The 18,969-nt window shown below is 33.2% G+C and overlaps 2 protein-coding genes across 2 annotated transcripts in view; both read right to left on the reverse strand.

Annotated features, from left to right (window-relative positions):
- Positions 1-409, reverse strand: part of LOC106791395 (MD-2-related lipid-recognition protein-like) — a 3,695-nt gene extending 3,286 nt beyond the window's left edge. The window contains exon 1 of the mRNA XM_014757009.1: positions 263-409. Within this exon, the coding sequence (XP_014612495.1) occupies positions 263-371 (109 nt within the window). The 5' untranslated portion in view covers positions 372-409. The remainder of the gene's footprint in view (positions 1-262) is intronic.
- A 4,658-nt stretch (positions 410-5,067) lies between these two features.
- Positions 5,068-17,229, reverse strand: LOC106791396 (putative mediator of RNA polymerase II transcription subunit 26). Its single transcript, XM_014757010.1, has 13 exons — positions 17,148-17,229; positions 16,518-16,819; positions 11,949-12,086; positions 10,129-10,196; positions 9,697-9,995; positions 8,790-9,079; positions 7,417-8,710; positions 6,894-7,074; positions 6,576-6,706; positions 6,195-6,343; positions 5,940-6,119; positions 5,344-5,448; positions 5,068-5,277 (listed from the first exon to the last, which is right to left on the reverse strand). Exons 1-13 carry the CDS (start codon positions 17,227-17,229, stop codon positions 5,068-5,070), a joined length of 3,429 nt encoding a protein of 1,142 aa, XP_014612496.1.
- Between the last annotated feature and the right edge of the window lie 1,740 nt (positions 17,230-18,969).

Here is an 18,969-nt window from a genome sequence, read left to right on the forward strand (position 1 = left end):
TTATTTAACACGATCGACCCAAATTGTAAGAAGAAAATTTTGAAAAAAAACTCATAATTTATAGGTATTATTTTTGTTGATTTTTTTCTTAAAACAAGAACGAATCTTTTATTTTTCGATATATACAATATTGAATAGGGTATCTGTCATTTAAAAACAGAATTAGGTGTATATATATATATATATATTTTATTTCTTAATATATATCTTTTTCTATCTTTATATAAATAAAATCGAAAATATACTTGTTGAAAACACTCACGATTTGGCTTGGGACACTCGCGAAAATGTATGACTTCCGCATAGCTCTTGAACGATGACAAAGCCAGCAAAAGCAGAGCGACAAAGACGAATTCACCGTTTCCGTTCATCCTCGGTCTACGGTACAGAGACGAGTGAAAGAAAAGCATCGTCGAGGGTCGCTTCAGAAGGCGGATAATGATCGAGATAAAAAGTAAGAGAGAGAGAGAGATAGAAAGAGCGAGAAAGAGAGAGAGAGAAGGGAGACGAGGCCATAGGTCAATTGAGATAGTATATCTTTGCTTGTAAGGAAGTTATATCGGACCTAGTATTTCGTTTATTCGTTTTTTCTTCTTTATTACGAAGTAAAAGTAGAACTAGTAGTATATACATATATATATACCTATCATATATACATACGAACCAATGTACAACATAAACGTGTGTATTTGTGTTACGCGTTTTCCCTCTCGACGTCAAACGTTTTATCGATGTAGATTTTCAAAAGGGAAAGAATATATATTCGATTAACGAGAATAAGAGGCTACTCGAAATATACGTTTGTTAGGTATTTATATAAATATGTGTGTTTGTGTGTATGTATATATATATATATATATATATATATATATAGATATATTTATTCTCACGCGAATCAGTGGACAACGCGTGACCCAGAAATGATGATATGATGTCATATTTACTTGACCTCTTTTTCTATCTCTCTCTCTCTCTCTCTCTTTCTCTCTCTCTCTCTCTCTCTCTCTCTCTCTGTTTTTCTCATTATTAAAGCATCTTTTTCTTCTCTTTTTCTGACAAGTACCAGAACAAAGTACTTTTAGTTGGTACTCTTACATGGAAACGATATATCTCTCTCTCTTTTTTTCTTATTTTTCATTAGTTTTTTTTTTTTTTATTATCGATCGAAAGAAAATGTAATTTTTAATCGTAATACTTTTTTCTATAGAATTGAAGATTCATCAGAGTAATGTGTTGAAATTTTGTTATAGAGTTTATATGTAAATAGATATATTATAATATGGCTGTTATTATTATACGTATAAATGAATAACAATCGTAATTATTTTTTTTTTTCGAGGTGGGGCGGCTGTCTTGCGTTCGAAGTTTAAAAGTTTACTACGCAGATGCAACCTTTCAATTATTGTTAACTTATAGGAAATTTATAGCGCACATACGAAACAATATTAAAATTCGTTAAAGTTGTTATTTCATATTACGTAAATTGAAAATTATTCAAAATTATATCTAACACTAGGAAACGAAATAAATATTTAAAAGTGTGTTACGATGGTCATATGTATAGATACTTTTTTTTTTGAATAATTTTCATTTTCGTGTATAATATAAACGTGCCGAAAAAAAAAGATGTAATTAATAATTCAATAAGTAACTTCGATAAAAAAATGTTATCAACGTAAAATAAAGTTGATAAAAATTTACGTTACGCGGCGTTTTACTTTTTTGTTTATTCTTATTTTTTTTTTTTTTTTGATGACACTTCTTGTCACGATTAATAATCGTCTTCATTGACGTACATATATATATATATGTACATATATATTATGTATATGTATGGTGTATCTTCGAAGTATATTGTCAGACGTTTGGCACATTGACCCGAAGCCATTTCACCCTATTTCCTTCGCGGCATGAGATCGGTCAGCTTTGATTCATCGCAGACATAATGAACCTGTCGTATTTGACGATGATAGTTAAGTTGGTAGCTCCCAAAACCCTTCCCGTTCCAACCATTCACCCAACCCTGCCCCCACCCTCTTTTTTTTTTCCTTATTCGTATAAAGTATATGTATACTACTTACGTGTCGTACATCATTCAAAGTATTGTTCGATCAAAGAGATTTGTCAGTCACGCATTATTATAACGCGTGATATATTATCTTCATTCAATCTCATTCAAAGATACGTGCATATATTTATTTTTTTTTACTTACGAAAAATAACAATTATAATATACTTTTATATTTTTGATCGTGTTATAATTGAATTATATTTAAATAGATCTCTTTGTGTTTTTGTTAATTTTTCGTTGCAATTAAATGTTTGCTTTTTTTTTTAATATTTTGCACGTCTCGAAATTTACTGATTAGTTTTAATTGATATTTGTATTTATCCTATATCATTACTCTTAATTTAATTCTAATTTAACCCTGATTTTATTTTGACTTTAATATAATAAATATACTAATTAAATATACGTATTTATTATATCAATCCATTTATGATAAAATAAATCTAACCCCTACAGTCTCATTTCTCACCCTCTTATCCTCTCTCTCCCTCTCTCTCTCTTTCTCTCTCATTCACAATTGAAATGAAATCGAAGCGTAAAACTCGTTGACAATTTCAGAAATTAGTCGTAGACAATACAAAACTGTCAAACAAATAGGAGAGGGGGATGGGGGTGGGGGTTGGCTTGAAAAAAAAATTGGGAGAACGACGAATAAGGAAAAAAAAAAAAAATACTGAAGCACGGGAGTTCGACGATCGTACTTTTGTCCTCTCTCGCAAGGAAACGATCTCTCATCTGCGTCAGAAAGAGAGAAAGACTAAGAGAGAGAGGGGGGCAGGGGGGGAGGGGAAGAGAACTCGGCTCGAACGATGGCGTGGCCTCGGATGACCAATCAAAGACGAGTCCACTAGAAAAAATAAATGGCCACAATTGTTAAAGTGTGCATTTCCTGATAAAATACTTATCTCTCATTTCCAACCACTTACCGATCCTTGCCAATATTTTCGATTTTCTTCTATTCATTTTATTTTCTCTCTCTCTCTCTCTTCTCTCAAAATCTTCTAAAGTCCAAATTACTTTTGTTCATTCTCGAGATTTACACAATTATTATTATTATTATTATTATTCGTTTGTGTGTTGGAGTTTGGGGTGTAGGGTATGGGGTTAAGGAGGAGGAGGAGGAATTAAAAATATCTGTCGAAAGATAATAACGTGAGTCAAAGAAGTTCTAGTAAGCCTATTATTATTTAATTCTCGTAATTGATATCGATTAAAGTCGATGATGATGATGATGATGATCATAAGGCTAAATAATTATGGATCGACGAGGCGTCAATTATTACGTTCTATGGCCGAGGTCAGGGGCCATAATAACGGATCACTTTGTTCGACTTACGGAACGACGAATGTTCACGTTTAGAGAACACGTTGGTTTAACATGCGATTATTCAATTGAAGACGACGATTCCTGGTCAAATAGAAACTTGAAACAGGTCTGTCAAAGTAAAACATCCAAAATTCCCGCCAAACTTTGGAATTTTTTTTTTTAATAATCGATTCGCGTGTTTCGTTAAGATGCATACATTTTATACGATCAATATCGTTTAAATTAAGTATTAGTTGTAACTATGTTTACGATTTCAAATTTATAAATAGAATAATAATATATATATATATATTAATAATAAATATAATGATAAAAGACATTAGAGAGAAGGGGGTTCATTTTTAGCTTGACATTATTTCGTTAACATTATTTTCGTTTTTTAATTTTACATCCAACATTTATAATAATCTTTTACGGCTTTTAATTTATATATATTGATATTTTTTAATTCAAGGGTTTCACTATGTTTTAGAAAAGAACAAAATTAATTAAATAAATAAATTTGTTGCTTGAGAAAGTTTATGTCGAATCGTTTATTAAATACAAGATTTAACAACACAATAATAATAATATTAATAATAATAATAATAATAATAATAATAATAATAATAAAATACAAATATTCGTAGCTATATGTCGTCGTATATGTTATACGTAGACCTCTTTGGCAAACATACATTTGCGGATCTTGATTTTTAAAGCTCGCAAGATTTGACTTACGTGCTTTGAGTTTGGGAAAAACTTGAATTATAATAAAAGATAACGAGGGTAAGAATTCGCAGGCTGGTATTGTTAATTCTTATCTTTCTCTAAAATAATCTAACCATTTTGTTCTTTCGACTCGATATTATATTATTATACTATCGCTAAGTGTTATAATAATTATTAATCAATATTAATTATCATTTACCATTAACACTACCAGCTGCTGCTATTCTTATCAAATATTTACTATACACGTTATATATATATATAACGCAAATAGAGTAATAATTATTATTATTACCATTGTCATAGCGATTAGTATTGTATTCAAAATGTTTCATTTCGAGTGATTTAAAATCTATATTATGATTAAAATATCCTTTCAGTCGAGGCACAGATACACACACACACACACATTTAACGTGCGTTCGATCGTATGTACATTTTGGTACGCTTAAAAACCTGTCGGATTGAATAAAAAAGAAAAAGAAATGAAATAAAATAAAAGTTAAAAATAAAGATAAAGGACGCGAGGAAAGTGAGACAAAAAAGAAAGATAAAGAGAGTGACAGAGAGAGAGAGAGAGAAAGATAAAAAAAAAAAGAGAGAAATAAAATATAATAAAAGTAGTCTCTCGTTATCGTCGGAGCGATAAAAAAGGGGCGTTATCGTTTCATACGACGTATACAGCGTCCTTGCACACGGATATCCTTGCCTCCTGTAGGATTCTCAGCCTTGGTCCCAAGGGTATTCCCATTTTTTGTAATCTTTCCTCACTCAAGTAGGGCAACTCCACCATACCGACTTTCTCCTTCTCAAAGGCACTCGCGTATTTCTATGAAGTAGGAAAAAACTAATTCGTTTTGAATTCAACGAGTAATATCATTGGAATTTCTCATCCTTCGGAATTAGTGCATTTACATTTTTATATATTTTGTTTTTGTTTTGTAATCATTTACCAACCTCATACCCAAGTTCCCTGAGGAATAGTCTGATAAGGGGTGGTTCCGTTCCGAAAAATTTCGTCAGTTTTTTCACCCTCGACGGATTGGAAAGTGCCGGTAATTCGGAGTCCTTTATCAACGGCTGGGACTGCGATCTCACCATCGCCATGCTCGTTTGGGTTCGAAGTGCTGCGATTTCCCCCCTTATGTTCTCCATTTCCTGCGAAAACCTGGTAGTAGTGGAGTCTTGCGACAGTCGTTTCGATTCCCGTTACAATTTTCGCGTTCTCGCTCACCTGCATCATCATGTGTTGGGTTCTCATTTCCGAGCTGAGATGTGCCACGGAACGTGCCAGCGTCACCACGTGAGATTCAAGCAATTGAAACCTTTTGTTGATACTCTGAAATAATAACGATAGTAACACGGCTAATCGATGATTTTCTCAACGATCATTGTCACGAGTCAAGCGCACCAAAATTCGAATTCCCCTTGGATTGTAGATATTGTTATTTCTTCTTTTCTTTTTTGTTTTATATATCTTAATAATAAAATAATATCTATTTTATTAAACACATTAGTTTTTTAGTAGAGTTTTAAATCGTACGGGAAATAACACAATAGGTATACACTTTCGAAACGTAAAATTGTTCCGTCACGCGTCGAAATGCATTTTGCAATAATTCGACGCGACACCAGTTTGTCATGTGAAAAAAAAATTATATAAATAAAAGTAACAATATCATCCTACTTTATTTTTTTTCTCGTTAGATATTTTATTAAATATTTAATAAATTTATGACACAGGAAATGGTGAGGTACGCTGGGCTCGTGACATTTATATTTCTCTCACACACACACACATATATGCACTCCTTTTCGTCTCGTGCTAACCTTGATGTCTTTGGCTTTTTTCATACGATCGTCGATCATATGTGATCTACGTTTATCGTGATGTCTGGTGACAGGTCTAGAAGATACCGATGAAGTTGGTAACGACGAAACGGATCCATAACTGGTCAACCCTCTCGTTTTTCGTCTCTTCTTAACACTCCCACCCAACAATTTCAATACCTATAAATATCGATGTGAAGGAATTGGAGATAAGAAAATATGTTAGATAAATGTTGTATACTATTAAACAGTTACCTCACTGTACATATTTTCCAAGCCCTCCAATTGTTTCCTAATCGTTCTTGCGTCGTTGGTACTAAGATCTGAATCACTGCGATCCAGCATCGAATCCAAATCGAGTCCGGTCGTCGTTGACGTCAGATCAGCAACTTTCCAGTCAAAAACTAACATAAGTTATTCTCATTCGTCCAAATGTTTTATATTAATTAAATTATTTAGAACAGAACAGGACTGTCCTGTCCTGTCCAAGATTTATTATATAAAATTGTGAAATTCGTTAACATGTATTGTATATTACTTAATAATAAGGTAATTGTGTGTGATTGGACAATCCTAATTTAGAATTTCTTGGGGATTACTTCAGAGAAAAAAAACATAATAAATCCTTGAACTTACGATGAGAAAACTTTTTACTCGAATCCTTTTTCGATGTCGAAGCACCACGATGTTTGGAACTGTTTAAAAATCCTCTTTTCTCCATTGCCTTGCCATAATCACCGTAACTCGGCTTGGAACCATATGGCAAACTGAAAAAGATATTAATACTCGATCGATTATCCTTTAAACGTTTAGCACGTATCCTTTAAAGTTTAGCATTCGATTTGAACGAATCGACGGGTTAATAGAAATTCGAAGGTGAATTGATGCAATGACCGGAAGTAGCATCATCTCTCGTTTATAGAGGAAGATGGGATCCGTTTGAAGTCACGTTACCTCGCCGAGTATCGATTTCTTGGCGTTCGTGGGCTTTCATGGGGTGATAGAGGCGGTAGTGGCGGTGTCACAGATGATACACTTTCGGATAGAGTCGAGTGTGCCATCGCTGGTACGTCTCTTGGCTCTAAAATGCTTCTCAATTCAGATTCCACTATATCGACCCACTCGGAATCTTGCGCTGTTGTTAAGTGGGACAGAAAATATAGCTTTATAATCTGCTTACTTATTTTCGTATCTGCCAAAAAGATTATCCGATCTTTTTATTTTTCGTTTTCTTTTTTGTTTCCTCTCATTTAACGATCGAGAAAAAGCTAAACGATAATTTTAATTAATCCATATTTGTGTATTATAATATTGAAATAAGTCAAGATATTGCAATATTATCATAATATATATTGGCCAATAATAATATCCTTCATCGGACAGATAATATCTGTTTAACTGAGTGAGAGATTATTTCAAATAGAAATGGGGGATGAAAATAAAATATATCTATATACATATATATGAAAATACGAACCTTGCGTCAAATTTCGATCCTCCGGAGGTGGGCGCCTTCCACTCGAATAAACCGCAGAACCCCTTCCCGAATCGACGTTCGAAGAACTCTGGCCAGCTTTATCGTAATCCGAGCCAGATCCTTGATTTTGTATCTTAAGTCGAGCGATACCCTGTTCCAATTCATCCTTTCGACTGTCAGATTTCGTGGCGGAATCTTTAACCGAGTAGGAGGAACCAGATTCTAGTCTTTTAGAGACGTCCAATCCTAAGGTTTTTGAACTGGCTCCGATTCTCGTACCTTCCAATTCGCAATCTTTCGATAATTTACCAACAATCGAATGATTATTATCGTGTTCGCTTCTCCTTTGCAATTCCTCGATCCTTTTTTGTACGGATATATTTTCCGATGAGTCTTGATTGTCCTGTTGAATCATGTTAACACCGGAATGTTCATGATCTCTCGTCGAAGATCTGATCATTTCGTCCCTGTGTAAACCAAAGCTAGTTTCTGGCCTATAATCCTCCTTTCTTTGCGAACCGTTCCTACCAAACTCGTTTTGTCCTCGATCTTCCACGGTTATTTCGTATTTCTCCTTGTCCAATTGATCCATCGTGTGATTCTTTAGCCCATCCACTCCACCAGGATTTCTCGATGCTTCGTTAATGGCTCGTTCTTCTTCGTAAGAGAGCTGAGGTTGAGATGCTGCCTTTTCAATTCCTTTAGCCGAATTTCGTCTTTGGAACTCAACCTCTTGATTTGTTTCCGACTTCATATAGACCTGTGGTACACCGTACCTTGGCCTACCTTGAGCATAATGATAATATACCTCTTGACTGGATATCCTTAATTCTTGAGTTTGTCTAGAGGTACTTGGTAAATCTATTTGCGACCTGGACATAGCTTGTCTAGCTTGCTGATACTGTTGGTACGATACGCTGTTCGGGAAATATGCTTGCTGTTGCTGTTGTTGTTGTTGCTGTTGTTGTTGCTGTTGCTGTTGTGGCTGCGGTTGAGAAGTATTTCTCGCACCGGCTTGTTGACCCGCCATTTGTTGCTGATGCATCTGCTGAATCAATTGACGTTGGTGCATGTTTTGAGCGTGCTGTTGAGCGAATCGCGGACTTTGGTGATGATTTTGGTTCTGATGCATTAACTGTTGGGTGCTTTGGTACGGTTGACTCATATGTTGCATGGTATTTCCTGTCTGTTGTTGTTGTTGTTGTTGCTGTTGCTGCTGTTGTTGTTGTTGTTGTTGCTGTTGTTGTTGTATAGGTAATCCGTGCTGTTGTTTCTGCACCGTGCTATTCTGGCCCTATTATATTAATTGAAAATAATGAAACTTAGTATATATATGTATTTTTTCAATGTAAAAAAAACTTTGACCATTATACCTGTCCCTGAGTAGGATTCGAATGTAATCCTTGATGAGATTGTTGGTTGGTCAATTCGACGGTCCCTTGAACAACGTAATCTCTGGCTACATTTTGCACCTGTTGACCACCTGGCGTAGATTGCCCGAAAGAAGGTAGTTGAGTTTGATGGACCGTTTGTACTCCACTAACCGGAGCGTGATGAGTTACGTGAAGCTGCGCACTCTGTCCCGGTAAGTTAGGTTGAAGTTGGCCAGGTAGTGGTACACTTTGTTGATTGCTCTGGTAACTGTACGAATGCCCGTATTGACCTAAATCATCGATATCATCCGAGATAGTACGTGTCACCGATGTTAACTATTTTCCGAGTATAAAACACGATCAAAGATCGAGGAAGTTAAAATAGATAGAATCGTTCCAATTCTCATGCTGAAATTACAATTGTGTAACTAAATTATACCCACACGAAATAGAAATAAAGAAGAAATCAAATCCAATCGAATAACTCACGCGAGAGTTCTGTTATTTATCGCGAGAGTTCGTTGCACTGCGCATTGACCGAAGAGAATGCGTACGTAAGAGTAATGCGCGTTTCTCATTAATAAAGATGGTCTTGCTAATTATAGCAGAAAACATCAAGCCTCGCGATACGCTCGTTGTGCATGCTTATATTATTTTATATATATATATATATATTAATATAATATAATTCTACCCGGTCATCCACCGTGTCAGAGCATCTTTTTTTTTTTTATTTAAATTTTAATTTCCATACGATCGATCAATCCTGATATATATATTATTGTTTATTTTTCCTATTATTATTATTATTATTACTTTACAAAAAATATGATGACGATAGATTTTCCCTTCCTCGATCAATCGATACCCGTTCGATAATAAATCACGATCGACGAGCTCGTTTTACCGTAAGCGTTTTTAGGATATTGCTGCATATTGACAGGGGGTTCCTGAGCACGTGGTTTCCCGTAAATGGCTTCCTTCTTTTTCGCTTCCTCCTCGTCGATACCCTTACTGGATTTCCTTAACTCGTCGGCAGCGTTGTTCAAACTCGCTTCCGGTTCTGGCTCAACGTCCTTACGATTTTGACCAAATCTACTTGATATCATGTCCTTTATAGTATGATAGGTCCTTGACAATGATTTTGATTTATCCTCGTCTATCTTTGTAGATCTTGAGACCGTCGTAGTACCACTTGCGGTTGATCTAACGAACACATTTCAAATAAATTTAAAATCTCAAATAAAATTATATCCTAACGATATCGAGAATAAAGAAAAGAAAAAAGAAAAAGAATGATTGCAGAAAAAAACGCAATTGTGAAGGAAATATTTACAACGAAGATTCTTGTGTCTGCTGATAATTCCTCGTTTGTGTTTCTTGCCTGATCTCGTGCATTTGATTCGCCTGAAAATAAAATAAAAAATTATAACGACAACAACAATGGCAAAAAAAAAAAATAATTATCATTGATATATTCGATTTGTTAAATCAGTAATTTATTCATATGACATTCTAATCGTTAGATATCATTCGTATTTCATTCATATTATTTCTCTTTCCGTTCTTTTTATTTCTGTTCCCTGCGAAAGGAATGAAGAAAAGAAAAGAAAAAGAAAAAGAAAAAAAGTATCAAAGTCATTTACAAAGTCTGACAATTTTTCCTACAAAAGTGATTCCATCGGAATCCCAGAAAATGATTCTCTTTCGTAAAGGGCAGTGGACGGCTAATGGCTCGAGGCGGTTGTAAGACCGAAGCGCGTGTGCGCTTAAGCCACACATGGAATTTCAAAGTTGTCGGACTGAATTCTCCGGTTCTTAGGAAGGGATGCGCTTGGAATAACAACGCTTTGCTTGGTGCAAAGCAAGAAAGAGAGAAAAAGGAAATAAGAGAAATAAAAAGAGAGAGAGAGAGAGAAAGAACCTAGCGTGGTTCTTCTCTCAAGCATAGGGCCCTAAAGCAACGTATCGTGCATACGGAAAAAGCTTTTCTGACTTATGACTCTGCACGGATACCATCGTCAGGATTACGCGCGTTTCAAAGATAAAAAAATTGATTATTTTTGCTGCTGCCCTCCCTCCCTCCCTCCCTTCTTTAGAGAAGAAGAAGAAGCAGAAGAAGAAGAAGAAGAGACCGAAAAACGTCACCCCCGCGGCCATTCTCTACGGAATTCACGATCTTAACCAAACCTAAGGGTCTCTACTACGTCCATCTTTCTTTATCATTCATCCTTTTTTATTTTTCTTATTTGATCGCAAACTTCTAAACGCGACGACACCCGAGATTACTTTTATACATCTGTATATATATAAATATATATATATATATATATATATGTATATGTATGGATTTTTTCTACCACATATTCACGAGAATCCTATATTTTATTTTCACTTTTCATTTAATCATGTTATGTGTCAAAGTATGTCATCAGGTACGTGTACGAGTATATATATATATATGTAATTCTTTTCTCAAACAGATCAAGATTTTTCGGTACTTGATTTTATTTTTGTTTTTTTTTTTAATTTCTTTTTTCTTTTTCCCAAGTTGATTAGATCGTACTTTTAGAATGGGGGTATACAATATTATCTTTCGTAATTCTGTAATGTTAATATTGCGTAGAGTATGATATTAGTATTATAACGCAACTGGAGAAACTTAATATAGTATATAAAGGTAGAAAGGATTGCATTAATGAAAGGATATTGTAATATATATTCTCAGCGAGTATGTGATAAAAATCTGAAAGAAAGCTTACATGTCTCTCTCTCTCTCTCTCTCTCTCTCTCTCTCTCTCTCTCTCTCTCTATCCTTTTTTTATTCTTTCTTGTCCGCCTACAATAAAACCATACTCGAACAATTAGTTATCAACGTGGGTGTCGCGTTAGATCGTGAAATTTAAAAAGATAAAACGTGTTGCGTACGATTCTTTGTATGTGATTCATTAATTAAAATTACCCAAGAGAGTACGACGAGTAAGATAATTAATTGTCACGAATGTTAATGCCGAGTTATTTTCATTTAACGATACTCAAAGGTGTTGGTTGTTTTGTTGGTTGGTTAGTTGGTTGGTTAGTTGGTTGGTTGGTTGAAACGAGGTTGGTAGAAAGAATAAGATCATCGTTATATATTTATTTTTTTTTTCTTTTTCTTACCTCTTGTACCCAAGCTTGTTGCTTGATAGGTGCATCCGGTGCGATCGCTACTCTTCCGGCAGTCCTCTGTTTGTACTCATGAAGAATGGGAATCTTGGAATTCTTGTCTCCTGACGACAGGACCACCTCTCTTTCTATCTGCAATCGGAAATGTGCGAATTCCTTTTTTTTTACTTATCTTATTACCTTGTTTTCTTTTTTTTTTTTATTGTGAGCGTTATTTTGTATGCGCGTGTGTATTTTTATAACGAACAACAATTTTTTTCTTCTTTCACTTATCGTATTCTTTTTTCTTCTTTTTTTTTTTTTATTCATCAAAAAAGAGATCAAGAAAATTTATTGTCAATATTTATATTAGATTTGTAGATATAGATTTATTATTGATACAATTTATAATGTTAAAATTATCTAGATAGATAATACGAGTTAATTTAATATTGGATTTTTAAATACATTTAATTATCGCACGTAGGTGAGATTGTGAAAAGATTTGATCATGTCATTAATTTTTGTTTCACGTTAAAAATTCATTTTTATTTAAAAAAAAGAAATAAAAATTCTTTCTCTCTCAGAAAACTAGTACAATTTCTATTTAATTTATTCAATTTAATCGTATTTATCTTACGAAAAAAATATATAATATCATTTTTTTTTAAGTCATAATATTAAATACATATACAGATAAAAAAAAAAAATACGGTTAATATTATCAAATGAAATTATAAGTCAACACAGTAAATTGCTAATATAAAACACACAAAAAAAAAAAAGATTACGATTTACGATTTCTCTAACATTAAGGATGAAATCTGAGATCCATTTAATTGTCCAGTCCCATGAAAATGAAGAAAAAATATATATAAGACATGGCATTTATTCTAATTAAATGACCAGAAAAAAAACGTATACATATATACCGTGTAACGAGAAGTTACAAAGTAAATTTTGAGGAGACGCCTAGCATACGTGTGTTGTTGGTATGGTGAAAGGCAGTGAATTCCAATAAAGAGAAAGAGAGAGTGAGTGAGAGAGAAAAAGAAAAAGAAAAAGAGAGAGAGAGAGACAAAAAATAAAAGAGAATAAAAAGAAAGAGAGAAAGAGAGAGAGAGGAAGATTCTTCACTCTAGGAACATGAAAACGGAAGGAACAAGATCTTAGGCAACTATCGTATATATATATACATATATATTTTTTTTTTCTTTTCTCATTCGCATTCGAGATTGGAGATTCTTGCATTGACAATGTTAATGCGAGAAAAGACGACGATGCACATGCGCTTGGTACCGAACGATTCGATCGGAAGGTACTTCTTGCGTCCATTCCCATGATACACGACGAGGAGTCCCTTGGAAAGATACATCGAGACTAACCTCGACGTATGTTCCATATACAGGGTGTTCCATTTAAAGTTCTTAAAAATCGGACAAGAATCTTTTAAAGAAAAATATATAGGTCAATCGATGTTCAAGAGAAACTTCTTTGAGTATTACTTAAATCTTATCCAATCGTAGATGGTAACAATTCTTGTACGATAACAAGGTACACTTTAAAAATGTATTGAAAAACAAAAAAAGAGAAAAATGTTTGAATCTCGTTTAACTATAATATGATAATTGAATGTTTAATAAAAGTAATAACATTGGACATAATTTTGTAATAACTATGATTAATATTCTATTACGAATATTATATTTTTTTTTTAACTGTATTAAACTTTTGAAATAAAAAAAAAAAAGAAAATAAAAAACACAAAGGGTTAAATCGAACACCCGTTATATGGGAAAGATGTATCTTGTGCGTGTAGGTGTCACTGAACCAAGAGGAGACGACTTCGGTTAAAAGCACTTATTGTTAGTCGTACAAAAATCTTGAAAAAAAAATACAACGAATTATTGTTTTCGTTGTGTTGCGAATGAAAGTATCGAAGATCGTGGAAATAAAATTAGTGTAAATAAGTACGTTTATGAATAATTACCATGTTAATTAGTATAATATTGATTAGATCTTGTTATAGTATCAATAACTGACTCGCCTAATTCACTTGAATCAAATAATGGAGAAGTGTGTGTTAAAAAGTTATTCGAGTTGCAATCTCATCGATGCCAAACATAATCTATAAGAAAAATTTTTACCGTTCTTCGTACGCGGTAAAGTAATTTCCATCGTATATAAAGCGATTACTATCATGGACGGATAAACATCTACTTTTGCGGCTGGTGCAGAATAATGCGTTACATTGCACGCGCATAATTTCGACAAATACGGGAATTGCATATTCGTTTCGCGCGAGTTACATTTCCGCAAGAGATGAAAGATCGCAAAATCCAAGATGTATGTTTGTTAATATGGTTGCTACACGATCATCATAATCGTCTTAAGAAATGCAACCTTTTTCTTTTTTTTTTTTTTTTCATTTACAATTAGTTCGTTTTTATTTATGCCGTTAATTAACGAAAATTAAAGTAACCTTTTTTTAGAAATCACCTTATATATACTTCCTCTTATTTAGTTTTTTTTTGTTTTTCTACATATAAACTTATTTCTTTCTGATAATAGTAATAAAGATAAAACAATACATTATATTTTGTTATCTACATAAAGTTATACGTTTATTAATGAGTTTTCATAAATTCCAATTTAAATATATTCTATCAGATTAAATAGACTTTTTAACTAAGTATACTTTTTAATAATATCCACGATAACAATTTTTATATCCTAGCCCCTTTAATCTACATTATCTTAAAATTCAATATACAAATAGGTATATTATACTTTCATTTTGTAAAACCTTTTAAATGGAAAATTATCTAACACGTTAGATGACCGATTACGATACCTATAATATAACATTGATAATCATACTGATCGATTCTCGAGAATAAAGGAAAATGAAATTCAAGTGGACTTATATAATAGATTATCATAAACCTATATAGATAACGTAGATGAATAATAATGCAAACCGATTGCAATCGTTTACCGATTTTTTCTCGCCTTTGGGGACTTCCATGAAAAAAAATAAAAAAAAAAAAAGTGGATTATCTAAACGGCTATCGCAACAGTTCTGGCTTCCGGTAAACGGTAATAACGACTGTATGATGCCCCCCCCTAACCCCACCTCCCACTCAAACCCTTTTACCATTTTGTACCAATGTAGTCCTGAGAATCTGAGAATCTTCCCAAGAAACTAACACACCACTAACGTAAATACAATGAACTGCTATTTGAACATTTTCACTAGTAGTCCAGTGTCCGTGTTTTAATTCGATCATTCGCACAACTTAAGTATTTTAATATATTATATTGCACATAGTTTATATATATATTGTTAATGAATAAACGTTAAATGAAAATAAAAGAAATCTATGTGTAACCATGATTTACATGATAAACGAGTGCACGCGTATATTATGGAAACTAGATCGTATTAATTTGATTTTGCATTTATAAATATATGCGTAATTGGGAGAGGGGTGGGGGTAAAAAACCGAAGATACAAGGATTAAAAGAAAATAATTATTTCTTGAGCGAAAAGAGAGAGAAAAAATAAATATCTCAACTTGTTATATATATATATATATACCTACTTGTTCAACCTACGTATAGCGTATAATATAGTCGGTGATCTTACGGTGGCTTTACGGGAGCTCTTGAAATAAAGAAAATAAAATTATCGTGTCGTTTCGATAATAATTTTACCGGACGTTATCGAAACCTCGCAGTAAAATTCACCGACACATTGAATTGCTCGGTTGAATATACATATATATATATTTATAAGAACAAAAAATATATATATATATATTTATAAGAAAAAATATAAAGCAAGAAAATAAGAAAAGAAAAAAGAAAATGAAAGAAAAGAAAAGTTTAAGGATCGTAGAGAGATACGAATAAGGTTGACGTCGTAGGACGTAGGGTATATCGTGTCGTATATATATATATATACATTTACACACATGCTCGTCTACGTTCGTGAGCATGTGGAATAAATGCAGACGGTCCCTCGTTAATTAACTTACCGCACCATCCATGACGCGTACCACCACCTACGTTATTCTTTACGTACCTACTATCTCCTTTTTTTCTTTTCTTTTCCTTTTCTTTTTATTTTTTAATCTCTTCCCTTATTTTCGATTTTTCAATTGGAACAGTTCAAAGATCTTTCGGCAAAAATTTATATGTATATATATGTATAACAAGTTGAGATTTTTTTTGTTCACTCGAAAAATAATTATTTTCCTTTAATCCTCACACACACCTTCAATTTATATATATATATATATATATTTTTTTTTCTTCTTCTCGTCGAGATATCTAAATTCTATTTAGCATTTTTCTCATTGTAATTCAAATATTTGTCGTTGTGTAGAGAAAAGATGTTATTTCTTTTTTTTTTTTTAAAATATTCGTATCACGAAGGAAGAATAAATTTGCGAATAAATTTGTGAATCGTTACTCATTCGTTAATACGCGAATAATTCGTTAAATAATACACGCGAATTTATTTAATTATTTATTTTATTTTATTTAATTTTATTTATTTAATTAATTAATTAAACTTACCGGAAATTTGCTACTGTGAGTCTGCAAATTGGCCGCCTGTTGAGCCTGACTCGAACTCTGTTCCTCACCGTAAAGCGGTGGCATCCTGTATTCCGGTGCAAACGGAATTTGCCCGGAATTTCGGATTTCTGTTTTAACGTTAATCGAGTCTCTACTTTCTGTACCGGAAGTAGGTACTTGCGGATGTACGGAAGTTGCTACCGGTTGTTGCCGATCGTCCCAGAACTGCTGCCCGTTCTGTTTCTTTTGATTGTTTGGCACCGGTTTCGGTGGTGGTATTGCCTTGTAAGGTCCTTCCTCATCTGCAACACCACGACGAACAAAATAATAAGCTTCTTATTTTTTATACATAAATATATTTGTCGGACAAATAATATACGGAAACATTATTTTATATTATTGTACATTTCATACGTAACGTTTTGTTGAATCAATTTTTTTGTTTTGTTTATTTTTGAGATACAATCGTTATTAAAAATAAAATAACGAAACGCACGTTGATGTATGTTACAGGTAAACACACATACACATATATAGACACATGTAGATACACACGTAACTAAAAATGTCACCTGTGTTCGCGTTAAAAAAAAAAAAGAAGAAGAAAATAATGATCACACACACGTATACCTTGATTATGATTCTGTCGCCTAAGACGATTCTCCTGCTTAACTTTACGAACAGTAGTTGCCATTGCGTGTTGGCTGACCATCTCTGAAGGGTTGTTTCATAAACGTACTTAGTCTCCTCTTCCTCCTACCCCAATCTCACCCTCAACCTTAAAATCTCGGATCCTTTCGCACTTTAGTCGAAAACACGCGAACTTTGTCTCCCTTATCACTTATCGTGTGTCTCACGTGAAAATTCGAAAAATACTATATAAAACATAAATACCGTAATCATCCCCCATATAAACACACACGATATTTCGTCGTCGTTGTAGGTAAATAATTAATGACAAATTTAACAACAACAACAACAACAAAAATTGATCAATCAATCCCTCCTGAATGTATATCCTTATTTAAAAAAAAAGAAGAAAAGAATCCTGGACAAGATCAGGAACAACAATGTGACCACTTCTCTTGGTAACGTACTGAAAGAAGTCTAACTTTCCATTGAGTGAACGTCTGGTTCCGCCATTCTGACTTCACTTCCGGTATCGTCCCACCACGCCAAGAGAAATCATTACTAACTACTACTACTACTACTACTACTACTACTACTACTACTATTACTCCTCGAAGGGAGAACGATCGAGGCTCTAAGAGAAAAAAGAAATAAATAAAGAAAGAAAGAAAGAAAGAAAGGAAAGAAAGAAAGAGGGGTGGTGGTGGGAGGAAGAGATGGATGTAACAGGAGAAAGAAAGGAAACAGACTTGTCGTGGATGAAAAGAGGAAGAAGAGAGACAGACAAACAAACAGAGACAGAGAGAGACAGAGAGAGAAAGACATGTTGTGGTGGTGGAAGTGGGAGTTAAAGAAAGAAATAAAGAAATAAAAAAAAATAAAAAAAAGGATAGAGAAAGAGAAGAAACACAGACGCCGAGATAATTTATTCCAAGTCCATACTCAGCCGGACTCCGTGGCGCGCGTCGGACGAATATCAAGCTGCCGCTACTGTCACCGTGTCCCAGACGATCTCTCGATCCTCGATAGATCTTCTGGTACAGCAACAAGAATATATATATACATAGTTCTCCATCTTTCTTTCGATATACACACGCAAAAGTAAAAAGGATAAGGAAGGGATAACGTGTGCCATCTCGCCGTACTCCACTTTCTTGATCTTTTTCCAAGAAGAAGAAGATGATGATGATGATGATGATGGTGGTGATGATGATGACCGTCATGAAGATTTTCTTTCTTTCTTTACTCTCTCTTTTTCTCATACCGAGTGTTTTTTAAAGTATATTTGTAGACAATTTTTTAATTACGTTGATGAATCATACGAAATGTTTTACGTGTATACGTGGAGTACGCGTGTGTACAAGTGTGTTTCATTAGAAATGTATTATTCAATATTGTTTGTACTTTATTTGATTTTCTTTTTTTTTTTTTTTTGAGAAAAGATATGTTTCAATTATATTGTATAATAATATATTGAAAAATGGTATAGGTTAAAAGTTATAAAGGTATTCACGTTTAAATATTCTTTATGTGGATGTTTTGTGATGAATGGTATTTTTTAATTGGATCAATTATATTTTTTTTATTTACTTATTTGTGATAATAATGTATTTTAAATATATATTTGATCAATATATTTTGTATATAATAAAATATCTGTATGTGTAGTATATAAGTAAATTTTATACATACAAATTTTGTGAGGAATTTTATAATAGAAAAATATTTTGTAATATATTTATTATTATTATATATTGAACCAAACATATTCATACTTATTGATTATTTATTCTACAATACATGAAACATTAATTTCAAAATA

The sequence above is a fragment of the Polistes canadensis genome, unplaced genomic scaffold (genome assembly GCF_001313835.1).
Source record: "Polistes canadensis isolate GaletaPanama2010 unplaced genomic scaffold, ASM131383v1 scaffold_303, whole genome shotgun sequence".
Taxonomy (NCBI): Eukaryota; Metazoa; Arthropoda; class Insecta; order Hymenoptera; family Vespidae; genus Polistes; species Polistes canadensis.